At 38.6% G+C, this 21058-nt stretch overlaps 1 protein-coding gene and 1 long non-coding RNA gene across 3 annotated transcripts in view; one reads left to right on the top strand and one right to left on the bottom strand.

The window, feature by feature from the left end:
* LOC129063081 (uncharacterized) overlaps positions 1-18656 on the top strand; it is a 47404-nt gene extending 28748 nt beyond the window's left edge. For both annotated transcript variants that reach the window (XR_008528328.1, XR_008528329.1), the window contains 2 exons: positions 17953-18095; positions 18502-18656. This is a non-coding gene — a long non-coding RNA (uncharacterized LOC129063081). The remainder of the gene's footprint in view (positions 1-17952; positions 18096-18501) is intronic.
* Positions 1-21058, bottom strand: part of ABCB1 (ATP binding cassette subfamily B member 1) — an 86424-nt gene that overhangs the window by 23092 nt on the left and 42274 nt on the right. The window contains exons 8-20 of the mRNA XM_054564096.1: positions 20811-20935; positions 15316-15487; positions 13027-13140; positions 12769-12879; positions 12465-12590; positions 12162-12365; positions 11696-11866; positions 9238-9399; positions 8251-8427; positions 7609-7755; positions 6385-6492; positions 3719-3796; positions 563-646 (exon numbers count right to left, since the gene is read on the bottom strand). Of these exons, the coding sequence (XP_054420071.1) occupies positions 563-646; positions 3719-3796; positions 6385-6492; positions 7609-7755; positions 8251-8427; positions 9238-9399; positions 11696-11866; positions 12162-12365; positions 12465-12590; positions 12769-12879; positions 13027-13140; positions 15316-15487; positions 20811-20935 (1779 nt within the window). The remainder of the gene's footprint in view (positions 1-562; positions 647-3718; positions 3797-6384; positions 6493-7608; positions 7756-8250; positions 8428-9237; positions 9400-11695; positions 11867-12161; positions 12366-12464; positions 12591-12768; positions 12880-13026; positions 13141-15315; positions 15488-20810; positions 20936-21058) is intronic.

Here is a 21058-nt window from a genome sequence, read left to right as displayed (position 1 = left end):
TGTAATAAAAAAGGGGCATTATTTGTGCCAGACCCTGTACTAGCAAAATTTAAGCTTTATAGTCTGTTAATGTTGTTTCTTTTACCCTTGCTTTAATTTTTTAATGTGCTTCTTGTTCATTTCTTTTGACCTTTTTTTTTTAGGTTTTCTTCCCTCCCTTCTGAACTGTAGTGCCCCTAAACTTTCTTATAGTAACTACACACATTCCTTTTTATGGAGGTAATTAAAATTTTGTTGATTAACTGAACATTAAAACAGACTGATCCTGCATGATATGCTGATAAATACTTCCTTTGCTAAATTATTATCTTCCCACATGTATCATTAATGGCATAAATAAGATAGCAAATAACAAAAGAAAGCTTGACGTTTTCTACACATTAAATAGCGTATGATGTTTAAATAGTTAACATTTTTGGTATAAGGCACATGTGTAGGCTAAATGTTTATTTAACGTTTGATAAATATTATGGGAACTAACACCTGTAATAAGCTAATCAGTTTCATGCTGAGATTCAAAATGGCCAATTAAGACAAACACCAACAGAAAGGAAACACGTACCCCTTTAACTTGAGAAGCATCATTGGCAAGTCTGGTTGTTAATGCTCCAGTGGTATTTTTAGGGTCATCAAACCAGCTCATATCCTGCGGCACAGAAAATGATTTCATTATCTTATAGTCCTATTTAAAAGACTCTTAGCTCCAAAGAACAATGACAGGGTCAGTTTTGTTTATCATTTATGGCTGCTGCATTTAGCACTCAGGATTGGACACTCAATAGAGAAGAAAAGGGACCTAACATACAAACACATAAATTTGTCAAATTTTTTTCAATCTTTACTTTGTTCCCAAGATGATTTTTAAGTGTTCAATCTATACAACAGTGAACAAAAAAAGCCTGGATTCTAAAGATGAAAGCCACAAATAACTAAATATATACGATGCCAGGTGGTAACAATGCTATGAAGAAAAACAGAGTCCTGGCTAGATTGCTCAGTTGGTTTGCGCATCATCCTGTACACCAAAATGTTGCAGGTTCAGTCCCTGGTCGGCGTGTGTATGTGAGGCAACTGATGTTTCTCGCTCACATTGGTGTTTCTCTCTCTCTCTCTCTCTCTCTTTCCTCCTCCCTCCCTCTCTCCCTCTTCCTCTCTCTATAAAATTGACAAACATATCCAATAGAGCAGAGTAAGAAGAAAAAAAAGTGAGGAAAGGTACAATTTTATAGACTAGGGAGGTAACAGAGAAGGCCTCCCTAACGTCACATTTGAGAAGATATCTGAATGAAGAGAAGAATGAGAATATGTGCGAGAAGGAAGGAATAACATGTACAAAGGCCCCGTGGCAAAGGCATACTTGATCTGTTCATGCACTAGCAAGGATGTCTTAAGGGCTACCACTAGCCTTAAAAGCCCCTTTGTATTGTATGGATTTGCAAATTTGTGTCTTCCTCTAGACAGATTTTCTTTTTCATTTGTCTCTCCCACTCCTCCCTTCTCATATCTTTCTTCAGAGAGTCAGTGCCTGTATTGACCATGCATCAAAAAACAGGTGAAGTTGTGGGTGACAGATCTGAAAGGCAATGGGGGCCATGCCAGGTGTGACTTTACAGGCAGCTGGAAAGATTCCAGATTTTTTGCCTGACGGGTGTGGGCAGCGTTCAGCAGGTGCGAGGCAGAGGGCTGGGATCTGACTCACATTTTCAAAGAATGACTCCTGGCTCTTGGCAGGCGCATCTCCTGCACTGAGATGAGGATGGAGGCGGTGAGACCAGTTAGGAGGCTCTTATAATATTCAACAAAAAGAAGGGAGTCAAGAACGACTCTAAGGTTTTTAGCGTGAATAGCTTGTGGGATGGAGTGTCTGTTTATTAATATGGGGGAAACTATGTCAGGAATGAACCCTGCAAGGAGAACAAAGTCTAAAGTTCAGTCTGGGAAATGTGAAGTAGGAAATGTTTATTAGACATCCAAACAGAGAAGCTGAATAGTGGTTAGATAACTGTAGTTCAGGGCAGAATAAATGAATTGTGTTTAAAAAAATCAAAGAAAGAAATCTAGATTAAAATTTCATATTTGACATAAAATAGGATTTTCTTTATAAAATCACACAAATATGAAAAAGATTATATGTTTGAGGTATAAATTTATGTCTGTTACAAAAATAACTATTGTCCTAAAAAGTTATCTGAACTGGTGATTTGCATTAAAGCAGCATCTACCATTCTTCCCGAAAATATTTAAGAAAAAAACAGCATTAAATTAAAAATGGATCTGCCTTTGACCCAGCAATCTCACTTCTGGGACTATATGAGAAGGAATCCAAAACACTAAATCCAAAGAACATAAGCACCCCTATGTTCACTGCAGTATTATTTACAATGGCCAAGACATAGAAGCAGCCCAACTGTCTATCAGTAAATGAGTGAGTAAAAAGCTATGGGACACTTACACCAACTGTACTCTATCTGGACCTGGAGAACATTATGCTGAGCAAAATAAGCCAGTCAGAGAAAGACAAATACTGTACGATTTCACTCACATGTGGAATCTAATGAACAAACTGAACTAGCAAACAAAATAGAGACAGACTCATAGATAGAGAGCAGGATGACAGCTAAGTCAGGGGAGGGGGGAGGGATTGAACAAAAAAGATAAAGGACTCACAGACATGGACAACAGTGTGGCGACTGCGGTGTAAAGCAGTGTGAGGGGACAAATGGTGATGGAAAAATGCAATAAAAATTTTTTAAAAAAGAAAAAAACAGCATCATCACTTACTATAGTAAGTATTAATTTGTTCTTTAAAACTGTTAAGCCCCTAAGTGCCTCCCCCATTGGAATACAACTTTCTTGAGGACGGGGTCCATTCAGGTTTGAATGACTTTTAATGCTCACTATAATGCCTGCTAAGCAGAAGGCACTTAAATGTAGGATCACTGGACCTAACTTATGGAAAGGATATCAAGGAAACCAAAATGTGATGGCCCTAGGAGCTGGTCTGGGGGCTGCTGGGTAGTGTGGCACTTGGCCCTGGGCCAAGGCCCGCCTCCAGCCAAAGAGGAATCTCAGCTATCAAAATTTAACTGAGTCCTAGGACAGGGCCCTCCATCAAATAGTGCCCTGTCACGCATTAGATTCAGTCCTAGCTCTGCTGGTCACTAGCTAGCAATGCTGATAACTATGTCTTCTTTTAAAGTGTCATTGAGTGCTAGGAGTGGGAAAGTACTGAGGAACCAAAGACAGCTGGGAAAATGTGAACGTCATTCAGAAATCCTAACAGAGCAAACTGATGCTTCTCAGCAAGGGTTCAAGTGTCCCAGCACATCAGAAGCATCCTTGAGAGCATCATTTTATTCATGGGCAAGTGATTAGTGGGAAATTATATTACAAAGTCGCAAAATTTTCATGATTGTTAAAGAAACTTTCCTGTTTGAGCTGGACTGCATTGGGCTACATCCCCTTTTCCCCAGGAAAACATCACATCTGTCTATGAGGGTTTTGAAGGTCTAAAATGTGAGAGGCATTAAATTAAGTCATTATCATGACGGCAGGGCCCCTGCGCCTGCCCCAGACAGCATCCAGCCTCATCTGCAAGATGAGATCCAGGAAGAGCAATGCAGGAGCTTCTCTGGGTAACCTGATGATGCTCCCGCTGCCTGAGTCCACGGGGCCCAGGCGTTCTGCCCATCCTGGCTACAATCCTCAGTAGAAATACCTGTCTCAGCATGGATCTGAAAACCATGTATCGAAGCCGCTTGGTAAGGATCTCTCCAGCCTTGCCAAATGTGTAGCCCTGTGAAGAGTGAGAACATACGGTAAGGAAGGGGACTTGTTGGAGACCATGGCATTGATTACACAAAAGGAGGGGGACTTGGTGTTGTTGCTAAAGAGGACACAAAACAAAGTCCGAAAGACTGGTTTCAAGAATTGGCTATGTTTCAGTGACTCTGTACTATGGTGGCCTAGGCAGGGGAGCCCAGTTTGAAAGTTGACAATGCCACTGGGTCCCAACTAGCTGGCAGGCCACCCCTGTTTATTTCCCCCAATGAACCAGGGTTTGTCACTCAGGAAGCTGGAGTAGTTCCCAAGTCAGGGGACACTCTAAACAGGGTAGCTCTACAATGCACCATCCAAACCAGGACACTTTCGAGAGTGAAAGGGGTATTATACCAGGACCTGAGGTATAATCTGGGAAAATGGGAATATGTGGTCACCCCAGCCATAGAGAATGCAGAAAACAAAGATATCAAAATCAAATTCTTAGTTTCTGAGTTTACAAAAAGCCAAACCTATGAGAAAAATAGGCTGGGAAAGAAAGCTTACTGAGAATTTTCTATACTACCCTCCTCCATCCCCCAAGGATATAACCTTCTGTACCTGGAGGAAGGAAGAAGGTTACTGGACAAAACAGAATAAACTGTGGTTGTGTGCCCATAGTGGGCCCTTCTAGGGGGGAAAGGCAACAGAATTCTCGCCCCACTGAGTTTGGGGGTACAGAACTAAAGGACGCACTGCTCCTTCTCTTTCTGGAGCGCTGGGAAGTGGCAGGTTACAGGTGACCCCCGCCACACAATGGCATGGTGAAAGCAGAGTGGAAATGGCTCAATGGTGCATCAGAAGAGAAGAGGCCCTCCAAACAGCCTGAGTCTCCTGCAGAATCAGAGAAGTGGAGGAAGGCAACCACCTTTCCACTGCGCTCCCAAGCAGCGTGCTGCGCACTATTAAAAGAGAGGGAAGAAACAGATGCAAAGAGCACAAGAGAAGAAAGAACCAGTTCTTTTACGGGGACCTGGTAAAGGGGAAGCCCGGTTGGACCATAAAACTGAAGGCAGATGCAGCCACGCACCCCTCCGGCTGCCGGCATGAGCGGACCACCGGCCTCTACCCTGTGCAGCGGTGTCGCGCTGCCCTGCTGCTGACAGATGCCAACCCTGGGAGGAGGAGGACAGGGAGAACTGGATGACTTGAGCTTAGGCCTGAAATTACTAAAACAGTGACATCTACTTGGAAATGACCAGGTTAAGGTTTCTGCTATGAGGCTGAATGTAATGTGAAATACCTTGCCCACTACAGGAAAATGGCTATTCTGACATTGGAGGCAATATAACAAAGAGCCAGCTGTGTTGAGTGATTCCTCTGGCACCGTACATATGTTAGCTCATTAAGTCCCCATGACAACCATATAATCACCACTTTACAGAAGAAACTGAGATTTGGAGAGGCTGCTAAGCTGCCGGAGGCCACATTCTAAGGGGGCACAGTTGAAAGCTGAATGTGGGTCTATGAGAATCCTTACTAGAGTGCGAATCCAGAACCTGAGAATTCATCGCCCACTGAGTCTCCTCCTTATGTTTCTAAATGAGGGGCTGGGTATTCTAACGTTAGGCTGGGCGCCATGTATACACTTTTGGGGTCCTAGAATTCAGAGCCTTCATTCCTATCTTGGTTTCCCAGGCAAGCCAGGTTCTAGTCTCCATGCATCACTATGGTACAAAGGTACTGCTTTAACTGCCTTCGCTTCACCAGTCTCAGTCTCTTGAGTTTGAGGGACCAACTCCAGGCCTACTTATCTCCAAACTCCTTAACCAACTTCACCCTCAGCAATCTTTACCTTCTCCCAACTCCCACAGCATTAAGAATTGGCATGGCAATCTTGGATACAGTTAGAAGGTCACATCTATTTATAGTATGGTCAAATTCCCCAATGAGACTCTAAGTACTTAGGAATGAAAGAGTTCAGTATTTTTCTATTGTGCCTCCTATACAAGGCCCAGAAAAATGTTCTATTAAAAATATTAATACATGCTTACAACATGTTAAATACAAAAACCTACTCAGAATTCTGCCTTAAAAAAATCACAGGTGGCTAATCATTAATCCATTCACTAAGTGATTGAGTGTTTGCAACTGCTTCACACAGGCCTAGAAACTTAGTCACCTTATCTCTTTTAATCATCTAGACACAATTTATGATTCTTTCAGAGATGAGGAAATCATGCTTACATAGTTTAAATTACTTACTTGCCCTAGGACACAAAATTGAAAACTGGCTCGATTTGTACTCTGAGTCTAACACCAAAACCCATGCTGCCTTACCATGCTAATTTCTTAGAGCATTTAATTCCTTTTCTCTGTTCTCTCTGGTTTCATTAATATTTCAGCTTGGGGAGGTAAGAGTGAAGAGAAGAATGTAAACCAGAGAGCCGGAGGAAGCAAAACACCTTTTTTAAAAAAAATACCCAAAGGAACTTGGCTGCTAAGAGCCCCAGTAATATAGGAGCAATTCTGCCAAAAAACAAATTACATAGATGTTCATAAATTCCCACAATTGAATAACAATGAGTTTCTCAAAATCAATCTAGTGAAAATATAGACATTTACCTGAAGGAAAAATGTAATAAAAGAAATAATTCCAAGGACTAGGAACAACAGTGAGAACAAGTTACTGTTCTGTCGTTTTGTTATCAGATCATCATTTCTGGTAAAAACCTGTTAAGAAAATAATGAAAGGGTTTTCAAATCAATCACTGAAGAAGTCATTCCAGGTCAGACCCATTTCCCACCGAGCACAGTATTCAGGGGGGTCAAGGGACACTTTGTGTAATGGAGGTTGGGGTTAGCTTCCTTAATATGTGCTTTTGCACTACAATGGCAAAGTTGAGTATTTGCCACAGAGGCCATATGGTCTACAAAGCCTAAAATGTTTACTATCTTATCTTTGATAGAAAAGTTTTACTAACTCCAGCTTAGAACACATGCTCCATGCAGTTGGACACTATCTCATTCTTGCTACGTCTTCTGCCCCTAGAACAGTGTCTGGCACAAGGCAGACATCAGAAAAATATTTCTTGAATAAATACAATACACATATGAATATCAGCCTGAAGTAAGTTAGCCAGACATGGATAGACCTAAATGTTAACAGCATTTTTTTGACCTAATCAGAAGTTAGTGCTTAGCCTATGTTTTATGTAGCGATCAACCTCTGTTTCCACAGAGTGTCCAGAAGTTAGGGCCAGGGTATCCTCAACTTGAGGTTTGACTATCTGTCACTAAACAGAAAGCATTCCTGCCTACATTGTAACTTTATTATTGAAAATGCCATCGTTAAAAGCAGATGCACCCAATGTATGACAAGCACAATCTTTTGGAAGCTGTTCCATTTGTCTGCATCTTAACAAGCGAGATGGACATCTTATAGAGAGAGCAAGCTAGGCCAGCTCATGTCCTGACAAGTCATGTGCCAGAAACAGCTGCCACTCCACCCAGTCCAGCAAACACAGGAGGAACTCTCTTGCACAGTGGTGTGACTGCAGTTCATGAGGTTTATTCAGAACCGAGTGACAGCAGGCAAGGGACGGTCACCTAGTCAGTTTCATAGACTACCTCAGCGATCTGGGCCCCTGGGCCCTGGTAGAAACCAACTGCTGGGACAAAGGGAGATTCAGAAAGTGTGCTTTCCTGTCACAAACCAGACTCCTATTCTTACATCTTCAAGCTGCACAGTTTCATACAGAGGTATGTTTTTTGTTGCTTTTGTATACTGTTACAAACACAAACAGTTCATTCTTTAGTTAGGACTCATGAGTAAACATAAACACTTACCCCTATGATCTTTGAAAATATTACTGAAAATGCTGGTTGCAGGCCTCCATTTATAATGGCACAAAATATACCCACCACAAAATAAGGCCATTCGGTTGCATTCAGCTTCATAATCCTCCAAAAGCTAACTGGAGGTACACTTTCATCCTAGAACACACAAAAAATTACAACAGGCTACTTAGAAAAAAAATTGATACTTAAGTGGTTTAGTGACGAACAGTTCTTCTATATGTACAAAAAATTTTTAATGAATATATCTAATTATTTCCTTATCAACTGATGGCTTTTAGCTTTAAAAAAGCAGTGACAAATTCTGTTAAATTGCCCCCCTATTTTTAAAGAAATAAACAATGTTTCCACAAACATGTAATGTTTGGAACATAACAACAATATTTGCAAGGAGGGGTAAAGGAACAGAAATATTTGTATTTGAAGACCCATTGTAAATCTGTTTCTTTATATTATAAATTTTAATTCTAAAATTCTTGACCGATAAATTATCATTCATAAATTCTCACCCGAGTCTAAAATGTTGATGTTTTGGTCTGTGGAGCACTCTGGGGGGTAGGGCAGGAGGGTTTTGGGTAACTCTTTCTTGTTTACATTCCCACCCCAGCCCTAGCCCTTAATCCTCCTCCATACCAAGCCCTCTTGTTTACTAAGCTTTCTGTCTTGGCCTTGTGTTGCATGGATGCTCTTGCGAGTTGATTTTCTTCTTATTAGACTGGATCCTGAATCATTTGGAGACATTTCCAAGGCATCCATTTCACTTTTGGATTCACTAATTTCATTTTCTAATTCAATTTCGTTTCCTTTTGTCTAAAATAAACAAAATATATGCATAGGCTGGTTAGGCTCAGTTAACCAATGAAAATTAATCACCGAATATCAGATATCAAGGAGAATAATAATCTGAGTAGACACACAGGAAAGGATAAAGTTAAACTGCTATTTCTTTTTTGTAATATATTTGAAAATTTAAACTACTAAATAAGAAGGATTCCCACTAAACATGCTGAAATAATATGGCATCTACTGCACGTAGATTAGTCATCTCCATTTTGGGTGTTTTGGCTCAATCATGTTTGCTTTGGACTGGTACTGTCTACAGCAACATGGTACAAGCCATACTATGAGCCTCGGTTGTCATTTTAAATTTTCTCAGCAGCCACATTAAAAAGTGTGACAAAAGTAAAATCAATTTTAATTATATATTTTATTGAACTTAATGTATCTAAGATATTAGCATTTTAACATGTAATCAATGCAAAAATTTACGGAGGTATTTTGCATCATTTTCATGCATTAAGTCTTCAGAATCTGGTATGCATTTTCTACTTAGAAACCCTTCAATTCAGATTAACCACTGTTCTGCTCAACAGCCACATGGGGCTATAACAGTAGGCTTTTAAACTTTTCTTTAACTTCCTCTAATTATCCTTCTTTAATTTCCCTTCTTTAAAGAGAAAATAAAATATCTAAAACACTGGTCAAATCCTGAATCCCTCAAGTATTTTTTCCCCACTTCTCAAGATAATCAAGTCTATTAACATTTATTTATAGCACTAAACACAGAAAAATCAGCATATACCTGAGATACTTTAGGAAAATTCTAGACTTAGACAATACCTGCATTGTGACAAGTTTGAAGTAAATGCCTTTCTCTTTCATGAGTTCTTCATGAGTTCCTTTCTCCACAATGACTCCATCATCAAAACCAGCGATGACATCAGCGTTACGAATTGTAGACAACCGATGAGCTATCACAATGGTGGTCCGGCCTCTTCTGGCCTAAAGAGATAAAAATTTCACTTTTGAACACAAGAACAATTTTATGCAAAAATTCATTCATTCAACTTGTATTTAATCAGTTTCCATGCTTTGGACATTGTTAAACCATTAGAGCTATATAAGGTAGTCCTCTGGCTTTAATAAATTTATAGTCAATTGATAAGAGTTTAAATGATGTTTTACTATAGTAAAGATGGGTACAAATATGATAGTCACATACTATCTACACTTAGAGTACGCCTCTAAGTATTACACTTAACGTCTATCAGCCTAGGCTTATAGTAATAATCAGGGGCTTATACAAAGTAAAAGACCCTAGAGCCCAGGCATTGGCCAATCAGAGCAGACACAGACGACTACATGCATACTAGCTAGTGACCCGGCCTGGGAATCACAACGTGCTATTTCACACAAGCTTTGGATGATCAAGACAGACACGAAGTAGGAGGCAGCAGAGTCTGGACTTCAGTGTCACACTGATCTGAGCTCATATCTTAGTTCTGCTATTTATGAATTCCAGAGTTTTTTCCAAATCTTTTCACCTGTGAGTCTCGCTCTGTTCATACATAAAATGGGGATAATAACAGTACTCATTTTGAGTAACTGTGATGACTAAATAAAATAATGCACATGAAGCCCTGTGACGTAGACAGGCAGTACTAAATAAACGGAACTTATGACTAGGTAGAAGCAATATGGAAACACTGAAGAGCTTTGTAAATGTTTTTAAATGCCAATGTCACTTTTATTTTAATATGAGACACAGCCAGATATCCAGAACCTGTCTGAGATTTCTTTGTAACTTTCCCAAGGCTTATGATTTTTGTTATTCTATATTTATCACCAGGAACTAGCAATAACATTCTCAGAACAAACTGGCCAGAGAAAGGTATCAAGGTCAATGTGAGAAGGAGATGTGGAAAACTCTAAGAAAAAAAAATACATGTAGAAAAATTAGGAGGTGACAAACAGAAAGTAGAGAAGACAATGGCTCAATTCTTTGGATGCTTTTAAGAAAAGGGGGAGGGGGCATGTGAAATTTCTCCCTCAAATTTACATTCTAACAAAAAGTATTTTTTAAAACAGTTTTTATTTATAATTTAACCCATAGTTCTATTGTGGAATAATAAGAAAACACAGATGTGAAATTACAGATAAGCATAGTGAAGGAGGAAAAAGCCATAATTTTGGATCACGAAATTTTTATAACCTGCTTTTTCCTCCCTCCACAATCTATTAAGCACAATGACAGGATGTTTAAAGGAACACGCAGTGTGTTTTATTATTAGAGAGAGGAAAAGTTGGAACAAATATGAGTTCATCTTTGAACGCTACCGTGACACTTCAACTCAGAGCACTTTCGGGTTAAAAGGTCTCCGCATTCCCTGTCCTCACAGAACCTGGTTACCATTAGACACCAGAGACGGACTCAGGACATGGCACCTATCACAGAACAAGCACTCAGATCCAATTTGGTGAATGAGTCACAGGGACTCAAGAACTGCAGGAAAGTCAAACCCTGTTGATAAGCAAGGACACTTCAAGACTCAGGAAAGTGTCCAGTATCATCAGCTCTCTGCCCCTCTCCTGGGAATAAGTTTTCTCACTTCCCATATCGTCTTCATCAGGCATTTAACATCTTGGAAATTTAATGTGAACCTGCAGATTATAGTTTTCCTCTTGTTGACAAAAGTAAAAACTCACAAAACCTCAACAACAAAGTTATCTCTAAAGCTATCTTTTCAGGATTACAATGAAGACCAATGTTCCTGTAAGTCTGTATTTCTCATTGTTTAATTTTAAAAATTGGCAAGTAGCTTTCAATGCAAGTTCATTCATCTCTACTTGAAAAAACAGAAATAAATAGAAATTAAATAAACAGACCCAGAAGCCTGATGATTTTATTTTGATAGTGGAAGGGATCACTTTAGAAGTGGCTGGAAATTTCCTTTTTAAAAAATAATACTAAGAATAACCCTGGCCAGTGTGGTTCGGATGGTTGGAGTGTTGGCCCATGGACCAGAAGGTCATGGGTTCAATTCCTAGTCAGGGCACATACCCAGGTTGAGGGTTCAATTCTCAATCGGGGGGTGCATGAGAAGACAGCCAATCGATGTTTCTCTCTCACACCGATGTCTCTCCCTTTCCCCTCCCCCCTTCCTCTCTCTCTAAAAGCAATGAAAAAAATGTCCTCGAGTGAGAATTAAAAAAATAATAAAAATAATGCTAAGAATAATTTAGAGTGAGATGTTCTTACGCTTATAAATCAGGCTGGTTTGAATTGAGGCTTACAGACCTTATCCAGGGCCATCTGAACCACTGCTTCACTTTCAGTGTCCAAGGCTGACGTGGCCTCATCCAGCAGGAGGATCTTGGGGTTGCGAACCAGGGCGCGAGCGATGGCGATTCTCTGTTTCTGTCCACCACTCAGCTGCGCCCCTCTCTCTCCAACCAGGGTGTCAAATTTCTACAACACAGAAAACACAGAAGGTTTTAGCAAAAGAACAAGCTATTTCGGCTCCCATTTTAAGATGCTAGCATCACAGGCAACACAATCCAATTCCTCAAAGTTTAGCAACAACCAACCCTAACTTTTAAAAAGATGCCTAATCCTAGTTGATGCTGCTAGAGCTTTAAGATCTGAAGTAATCTTGCTTTCCCTTCTTTGGAGCTTCCCCCAGTTTATAATTTCCTAACTTGTGCATTAGGTCAGCATTCTATTCTTTGAACCTCCAGCATGACAAAGACCAAGAAAGACTTACATTAGGCAGTTTCATGATAAAGTCATAGGCGTTGGCTTCCTTGACAGCTTTCTCAATCTCATCCATGGTGACATCTTCACGGCCATAGCGAATGTTTTCAGCTATTGTGGTGGCAAACAACACAGGTTCCTGACTCACCACACCAGTAATTTCCCGCAGATACCTTACGTTTATGGTCCTGATGTCCTGTCCATCAATACTGACCTGAAATAAGAAGTAAGTGTGAGTTGCGGAGCTGTAGTGAGTAATCTGCAACGGCACTAATGGTTGCTACAGCATCTAGGTCAGCGGGTGCCATCTCACCACGCCTTCTATGGGGTCGTAGAGCCTCTGCATCAGCTGGACCGTCGTGCTCTTCCCACAGCCGCTGTTCCCCACCAGGGCCACCGTCTGCCCACTCTGCACCTGCAGGTTGAGGCCCTTCAAGATCTACCAGAATGAATGAGAAATAAACTTAAAACCAATACACAGGTAGTGGGATGAATTGACAGCTGAATTCAAAACAAGGTTTAAATATCCATATTCTTTTACAATCCCTAAATCAAAGTATCAGAAACTCTTTTTCCAATGCACTGTTGAATAACTGATTAATCATTTATCACTGTACCTTAACTTCTTTTCGAGATGGGTAACTGAAGTGAACATTTTTGAATTCCAAATTTCCTTTAATATTATCTGGTTTGTGTCCATCGTTTGAATAGCTGTCAATGCTTGGCTTCTAAACAGAATAAAATATCAGAAGATTACTAGGTTACAACTACTACTTTTAGTGACATTTGTGGAGAGTTGGAACAAGTGATAAAGAAATCTACTTTTAACTAGCAAAACTTTTAAATAGCTGTAGAAATAGACAGCCCACACTTACATGATCAATTATCTTGAAGACTTCATAAGCTGCACCTCTTGCATTTGCAAATGCTTCAATGCTTGGAGTTGTCTGTCCAATACTAAAAGCCCCAATTAATACAGAAAAGAAGACCTGAGGAATATGAAGAACAATCACATTATTCAAGTAGTGCCTAATACAATTTTTTCATACTTTTTTCTTCCTTTAATACAACTGATTAAATTTTAAAATGGCAAGGCAATATACATATGGATGCTGGGCATTAAAAATATTTTTTAAAGTTTAAGTACTTTTTAATTGAGAATGCCAAATTAATCTTACTTGCTCATTGAAACAATAGTATAAGTTCTATAGGATAAGGATATTACAATAGACTGTTTTAATATTTCTTTAGTGGTCAAGAATTTTGGTTTAGATCATCAGCAGAAAATAGTGAAAATAAACCCTAGTAGGAAACACAGAAGGTCCAGGTCTGAATCCTGGATGAACCACTAACTGGCTGTGTGTCTTCAGGCAATTCTTCTAGACTCTTGGGGCTTCAATTTCTTTGTTTGCAAAAATAGGCAAGATTCTGTTTTCCTATCCAGCAACCTTTTATGATATAAATATATGTGTGTATATACGCACACATACACACACACACACATATATACTTTATATATATATACTTTTATATATGTGTGTGTGTGTATATATTTTATAAATTACAAAGAATACACATCTAAGGCATTATTCTTTATCAGGCTGTCTTTTCCTCTGCTAAACTGTGTTCTTTGAGGTCTGATAAACAGGGTGGTTGTTTTTTTTTTCATTTTGCCTAAATAAATTTCTTATTGATAAATACCTAACTTTGTTTCTCCTCAGGGTTAAAGAGAACTAATGTCACTATTCATTTCTTTCTAAATTGCACAGTAATTATAGTATGCAATAATTTACATAGAAGGAATTTTGCTAAGTGATTCTATATTCATTTTATCAATTAGTCCTTACAACAGTACTATCATTTCCATTTGGCAAAAGAGGTATGAAAGCCTGAAAAATCTAGATGGCTGCCCAAAATCATACAGCTAGAATTTGAACTAAGTTGGCCTCGAACTAAGTTGGCCTCATATCAAATCCTGTGCTCTTATTCACTATTCTGGATGCTTTCAGTTTGGAAGGCAGATGTGAGTTCAGTGAATACTGGATTTAAAACTGCTTATCTACATCACAATTACACACAATGCTTTTCTTATCACCACCTGGGTTCATCCACAGTGTCACTATCCTACTAAAAGCTTTTTGATTAAAACTATTCTTAACTAAATAGCCATATATATTTTGGGTGAGACAACAGTCTGAAAAAACAAGAGACGTAATTATCATACCCACATTACCTGTTTCCTGAGAAAGGGAATTGTTCCAAGGGACTCAACAAAATTTGGTCTGTCATTAACTGAATATATTTATACTTGGCCTATGAAAAAGAAACTGAGTGACACTTCTAACAATATGTGCTTTATTAGATCAAGATGCAGACTGAGCCCCGACCAGGTGGCTCAGTTGGTTGGAGCATCGTCCCATACAACAAAAGGTTGTGGGTTCGATTCCCTGGTCAGGGAATATACCTAGGATGTGGAATCCCAGGTTGGGGCACTTACAGGAGGCAACCAACCAACCGATGTTTCTCTCCCTCTTCCCCTTCCTCTCTCTCTAAAAATCAATAGACATATCCTCAAGTGAGGGTTTAAAAAAAAAAGATGCAAATAGAGCTTGGTTAGTGCATTATTTCATTGTCTTTCACTACAAAAGGATAGCATCAAATGGCGAGCCTTCTATACTTGTACAAAGATATATAAGGCAGAGAACCTCCAAATAGCATATTTGTTTAGAAAGAGTAACACTTTGTACTTCTATAAATTGGTGAGGTATATTAGCTGTCATTCAAAAGATTTTGAAAATAAGTTAAAGTGTATTTTGCCATTTGTTGTTATGAACAGCAAAGCAGGAAATAAAAGTAAAGTGCTTAGCATAGTGTCTGACACAATGAAATAATCTCAGCCAATCAAAAGTTCATACTACAGAGAATGGTGATGTTTTTATCATTTAGACCAGAGGACAGACTACGCAAAGGAGGATTACAAAAAAGACAAAACTCATTGTTGAATACATCTCATTTCCTTTCCACTTTTTAACCTAGTAGTGTGTGTCTCTTTGTGTGACTTAATCATTCTTCAGAATGTGTTCTCCAACAGGCGGGCCAACACCACACTGCAATTTCATTGGCATTTTCAACAGTGAATCTTTTCTTAATACAACATCACTTACAGTGAGTAGTTGTCCAATAGTATATTCTTCTGAGAGGACCAAGCTGGTCCCATACCAGAAAGCTAGAGCATACGATGCATAGATCAGCAGGAAAGCAGCACCCATAGAAATGTTGGCCGTAACAGCTTTCCTTATGCCAAGTCTTTTAGCTTCTTCTAAGTTTTTGTTGTACCTGGGAGGAATAACAAAAAATTATCACATATACTTATAAATCTTATAAAATAGGTCAAGACAGCATGATGCTTATTGAGGACTCAGAAAGTGCCCAGCCCTGTAGAGGTGTTTTATACATATTTTCTCCTTTTGTCCATACATTGACCCTATGATGTTAGTACTATTTAGAAAAGGAAACTGAGGCTTATAGAGGTAAAGTAATTTGTGGGGGAGTCTTCTACAAGCCTCTTCTCTGGCCTTAGCAATAGCGAGGTAAGTGGAGTAATATTTAGCAAACTTTTAGAAGTAGCATTGTTTCGTACACAAGACAAGAGAGACACTACGAACACTGTGCTTTCCCTTTAAAATCTGTATGCTTTTTAAATTTATTAATAAAATGAAGATATAATGCTAGAGAGGGTTCAACATAAGTCCTTTATGTCTCAGACATTACAGAAGCTTTGGGGACAATTTGTGTCCCATCCTGCATCCCTCTGGGACCACTGGAAGGACCGACTGAAAGAATACCAGCGAGTAAAAAAGTGAAGAAATAAAATGGAGTCCTCACAGTCAAGCTGCTAAATTGTTCAAATCAAGAAGGCTGAGGCATGAGAAAACGTTTCTACTCTTGCTTTAACTAGCTGGGAAACAAAGTTTTGAACTTTCCAGTCTTTCATCAATGCCCAGACATTTATTTACCTGTAGATAACCCTCCGCCTGCCCCCTAAAGAACTCAGGACATGATCCGACTCCCAGTGCCCACCCTCCACGCCCCCTGGCACCCCTCATCCAGACCATGACTGATAACTATTCTGGACCAATCCTAGGGCTAAGAATGCATGGCTGATTATTCTCAAGGATGTGACTTTTATTATAAGAACTCAACTTTTCTTTCCTCTTTGGAACACTTCTGGGTTTTTGCCTAGCTGTGCTTCTAGTTTGCATACTCGAAGACCCTTGAGTAAACCTTTGTCATTTATTTCTAGCACAGCCCCCAGACATTTTTTAGTCTGACTGGCTCATGTATATTTGAGAGCTATGAATTGTGAAGTCATACAATACATTTAATATTTAAACACACTGTATAGTTTCTCTAATTTCCATAAACATTCATTTAAAAAATTCACTGACCTGAAAAAATGACTGGGCTTAAAAATATATAATAGTCCTTCATCACGTATTAGAGTGCCCTTCCTTAGTCTTTCTACACATCGCCCACATCCTATCCCGTGTCAGTGCCTCCTGACACGCCAGGTCATGGCTGCCCACCGCTGGAGGCGGGGCTCTGGCCAGGGTGCTCAGGCCATCCGAGGCTCCCTCAAGGACCAGGAAAATAAAAATCTCAGCCCATCTAGAACCCTGTAACCTGTTTACAGCACAACTGTCTCCGCTATATTAGCCAGACTTGGGAGAATACCCATTAACACTTCTCAAAGAAAATACAGCTAAATCAGCATATTTCAATTTCAAGTCAGTGATTTTTAAAATAAACATCTATGGAAATAAGATAAACTTTTCAGTTTTTTTTCAATGTAAAGAATATTACATAGCACTTCAAACTACACAAATGAGGGCAAAAGCAAGTAAGCAAACCAAAAACAGAAACAGTGTTGGAGTCCCCTGCCACGTTTTCTCCCTGACTTAAAGCTCACTCCCAAATGTTAATTCCAGTACTTTTTAAATTCTTGGAGAGCAGTTAATTTTTGATGTTAAAGTTAAAGGAGATGGGTGTCTGTAACTTTATCTTTGTTTGAAAGGGACATAGCAGACTATTTAGCTCAAGAAGGGAGATGTGGAGAGCCAGATTTAAAGACCAAGAAGGACCCTTGGAAATACACAATCAAGGTAATATTACTGACTATTAGGGAAATAGTCCAGATTATAATTAAGCTTTAAATCTGTCTTTATCCTGTTAATCACAGCTCCCTGCCGAATTTAGAACACTGCCTTATAGAAAAGCATTCACAGCTGTTGAAATAAAAGAACTCAGTTCCACACAGAATTCATACTTAAGAGGTCTTCAATCCACAAAAACATGACTATATAAATATTATATGAGCATGCATTCTTTCTTGCCTTCATGACTTTTTTAATTAGTTACTTCACCAGTTATGAAAGTATGCCAAATGAAATTTACATGACCCCCATATTCACCAAAGTTCAAATTTAAACAGAACTTTATAGTGATAAAATAGTAACCTATTATTAGTTTCCTCCTCCAAAAATGTCAATCCCCTACTTGCCAGATATAATCTTTGAACAAAAAATATTGTTTTTGAGAAACATGTTTCAATGGTTTTTATATATACAAGTATGTGTGCGTGCGTGTGTGCGTGTGTGCGTGTGTGTGTGTGTGTGTGTGTGTATCTTCCACTTCATGAGCTGATCTGAGGTGAAAAGTGCTACTAGGCATAAATTACACATGATTACATTAAAGGAACTTTAACAGTTATGACTCATACCCTGTTATCTCCTTTATTTCAGTTCTTGCTTACCGAAACTAATGTAGAAATCATTTCACTGATAAGTTGTTGCCACATGCAGCCAGAGGAAACATTTGCACAGGAAGAAGCAACAAGGAAGAAAATCATTTAGATGCCAGAAAAGATAAATGAAGAAAAGAAATGGTAAGGAGGGAGGAGACATAAACAATACTCCTTTTACTTTTTGATTAGCATTTCAATAAAAATATCACAATACAAAATCAGCTACTAAAATCATCCATCCACTGAAATCATTAGTATGAAAATGGTAATTAAAGCAGCAGTTCCTAAAATGGATGAAAGTCACATAACAAAAATACTGATATTTAGAAAAAAATTATTCTTCTTAAATGTTATAAAAATATTTATCAATGATGCAATAGCCATTTACAAGAGCAAGGAACAATTTTAATTAAGCAAACAGAAATCAATACTAATAGGTAAACACTTGCAAGACATGCAGAGAAAAAAATTTTTAATTAAGGAGAATAAAACAATTCTCTATTATTAATTAAATTCATTTTAAATTCTGTTTAATTTCCATTTTAAGAGAGCCAGTTTCCTCCTGCACCTGCTAATCTGAAGAGCAAGACTGAGAACTTAAGTTACTTGTCTATTTGGAAGCAGAGAAGGGAGGGGGAAGAACAAACTGGAAGTGCCCGCAGTGAAGAGACAAACCCAAATCCTGCCGGGAAGAATCTCCTTCAATCCAGATCCATAGCAACTGTAAGAAGGCACTGACTGTAGGATTTATCTCAATGCCAAATATGATGAATTGTGATCAGGTACTCAGAACTTTCTTTACATAGTTAGTCTGCAAAGTCTACAGGAATTTCTATACATACAATAATAGCATCTGTGAATAATGAAAATTTTGCTTCTTATTTTCCAACCATTATTGCCTTTCTTTCTTTTATTTCACTATTCTAACTCTTTGTTTCCTTGGCCTGCAGAGTACTATAAATTCAGAGCCTTACTGCACGTGAGGTGTGGGCCTGAGATTTTGCCTTCTGTGGGGAGATGCTTTCCCCAGCTCAAAAACCAGGCAGATGCAGATGAACTTTGTCTCCCTTTGCTGGTAGACGTACCATTTTTCTGGTCCACCTTTCCACTGAGGAAAACTGGAAAGAATCCCAAGTTCAAAACTTCATTCTGTGTCTGCTGAAGCATCAACTAACTAGAAAGGATTTTCTGAATAATATCTCTGCATAGAACCCTCTATGACTCTAAAAAAGTATTTTATTTCCTGATACTATTTCCCCCAACTGGTATATGAGGTATTTGGTTGTTCGTAGTTGCCTTGTATCCTTCCTCTGCCCTTGTTAGCATTTAAGCTCCGGGCGGGGGCGGGCGCGGGGGCGGGGGGCGGGGTTTGTGACTGGATGTTTGCCTGGTCACAAGGAAGACGGCTCAGGTTAGTAGTCAAGACATATTTGAAGAGAAAAGCGAAACCTTAGCAAACAATTGAGATAGGTCTTTCTTTTGGACTATTGCACTACATCATCACAAATAATTCTCAGAGGACATCTTTGTGGGGTAAAATATATCATATGAACAAAAGAGTTCTCCAAACACATCTGTACAGTTTAAAGAATACTTATAAGTGAACAACCATGTAAACACAACTGAGGCCAAGAAGCAAAACACTGCCAGGCCCACAGACCCCTGCTCTCTGTCACACTTGTACCCACAGCTCCTCACCTCCTGGAGATGTGACCTTTCCTCTGATTTACAAAACTTCCTGTGATTTTCTTGTGGCTTTACCAAACAATTACAATCTCCCAATCAATGGAGTTTAGTTTTTCCTAATTTCAAAAATATATATATTCCTAACCTAAAATACTGTAACAGACATTACTTTAAGTAAATTCTGCTGCCGCTCAGAAATCAATGAGCCTAATACTATAAATTTCAATAAATTACCTCATACTCTCAGAAATCTAGTAAGAGGGAATAGATGCAAGAAAATTATTAAACAACATAGTAAAAAAGATTTTGAGAGTTTGTACAAATGTGCTTTTTAGTTATATTTTTGTCTTCCACGTCATGAAGCATAACCACTGATTAGGGGCTGGACACCAGGGCTTACAAACCTCAGACTAACACATCCCCGTAGATCTTACACAACATACTCATTCAGTCTTAGACAGTCAAGGATGTTATATGTCAGTTATATCAAATAAATAAATAAGAAATCTATTGGATGGAAAAAAATTATCATCAGGGATATAAAATATGTCTCAGCCTGAAGAAACTATTTTATGTCACTACCTACCTATGAAGCTAGAAAATGCTTTAAATTAGCTTATGTAAGGACAGACTTACAGATACAGAGAACAGACTGATGGTTGCCGCCTGGAGAGGGGTTAGGGCCTGGGTGAGAAAGGCGAAGGGACTACGAAGTACAAATCGGTAGTTACAGAATAGTCACAGGGATGTAAATTACAGCATAGGGAATACAGTCAGTAATATTGTAATAACTAAGGATGAGGTGTTTACTTGAAATATCAGCAGGGAGGAAGGGGAACACCTTGTGAAGTATATAACTGTCTAACCACTATGCTGTATACCTGAAACGAATACAGAATAATACTGAAAGTGAACAGTGATTTAAAAATTTTAAAATGGTTAAAAAAACAATGACAATTGTTTTTGTCAAATGACATTGACAAAAAAAGAAAGAGTACAACCAGAATAACAACTTCCCCAGAATATTAGGTATGCTGTAACATGGATGAAGCTATTTAAAGAAACATATATTTTAGAGAAAACCCTTATAATCAACACTGTTAACCTGAGGGGCATAAAAGGTGATATAGAATTGAACATTTCTCTCAACTTAAAAAAAGAGATTCAAACCTTTCAAGCTCTTTCTTTTGTCCTCCAAATGCAATCACAGTTCGAATTGCTGCTAAGACCTCCTCAGCTACTGCTCCAGCTTTTGCATATGCACAGAGTTCTTTATTAGTAAATGAAGAGAGTATCTGTTTAAAAATGCAATTTCAGATCATGTAAATTTTTAACAAGTTAATTTTATCATTTGTAAAGTAAAAATAAATATATACACAGATGTTGCTTGTCTATGTCAATATATGCATGAAACAAAA

This window comes from Pteronotus mesoamericanus, unplaced genomic scaffold, assembly GCF_021234165.1.
Source record: "Pteronotus mesoamericanus isolate MK-2021 breed Mesoamerican mustached bat unplaced genomic scaffold, CSHL_Meso_final scaffold_85, whole genome shotgun sequence".
Taxonomy (NCBI): Eukaryota; Metazoa; Chordata; class Mammalia; order Chiroptera; family Mormoopidae; genus Pteronotus; species Pteronotus mesoamericanus.
The sequence above is the reverse complement of the archived record's forward strand: the minus strand, read 5'-3'. Positions and strand labels throughout refer to the sequence as shown.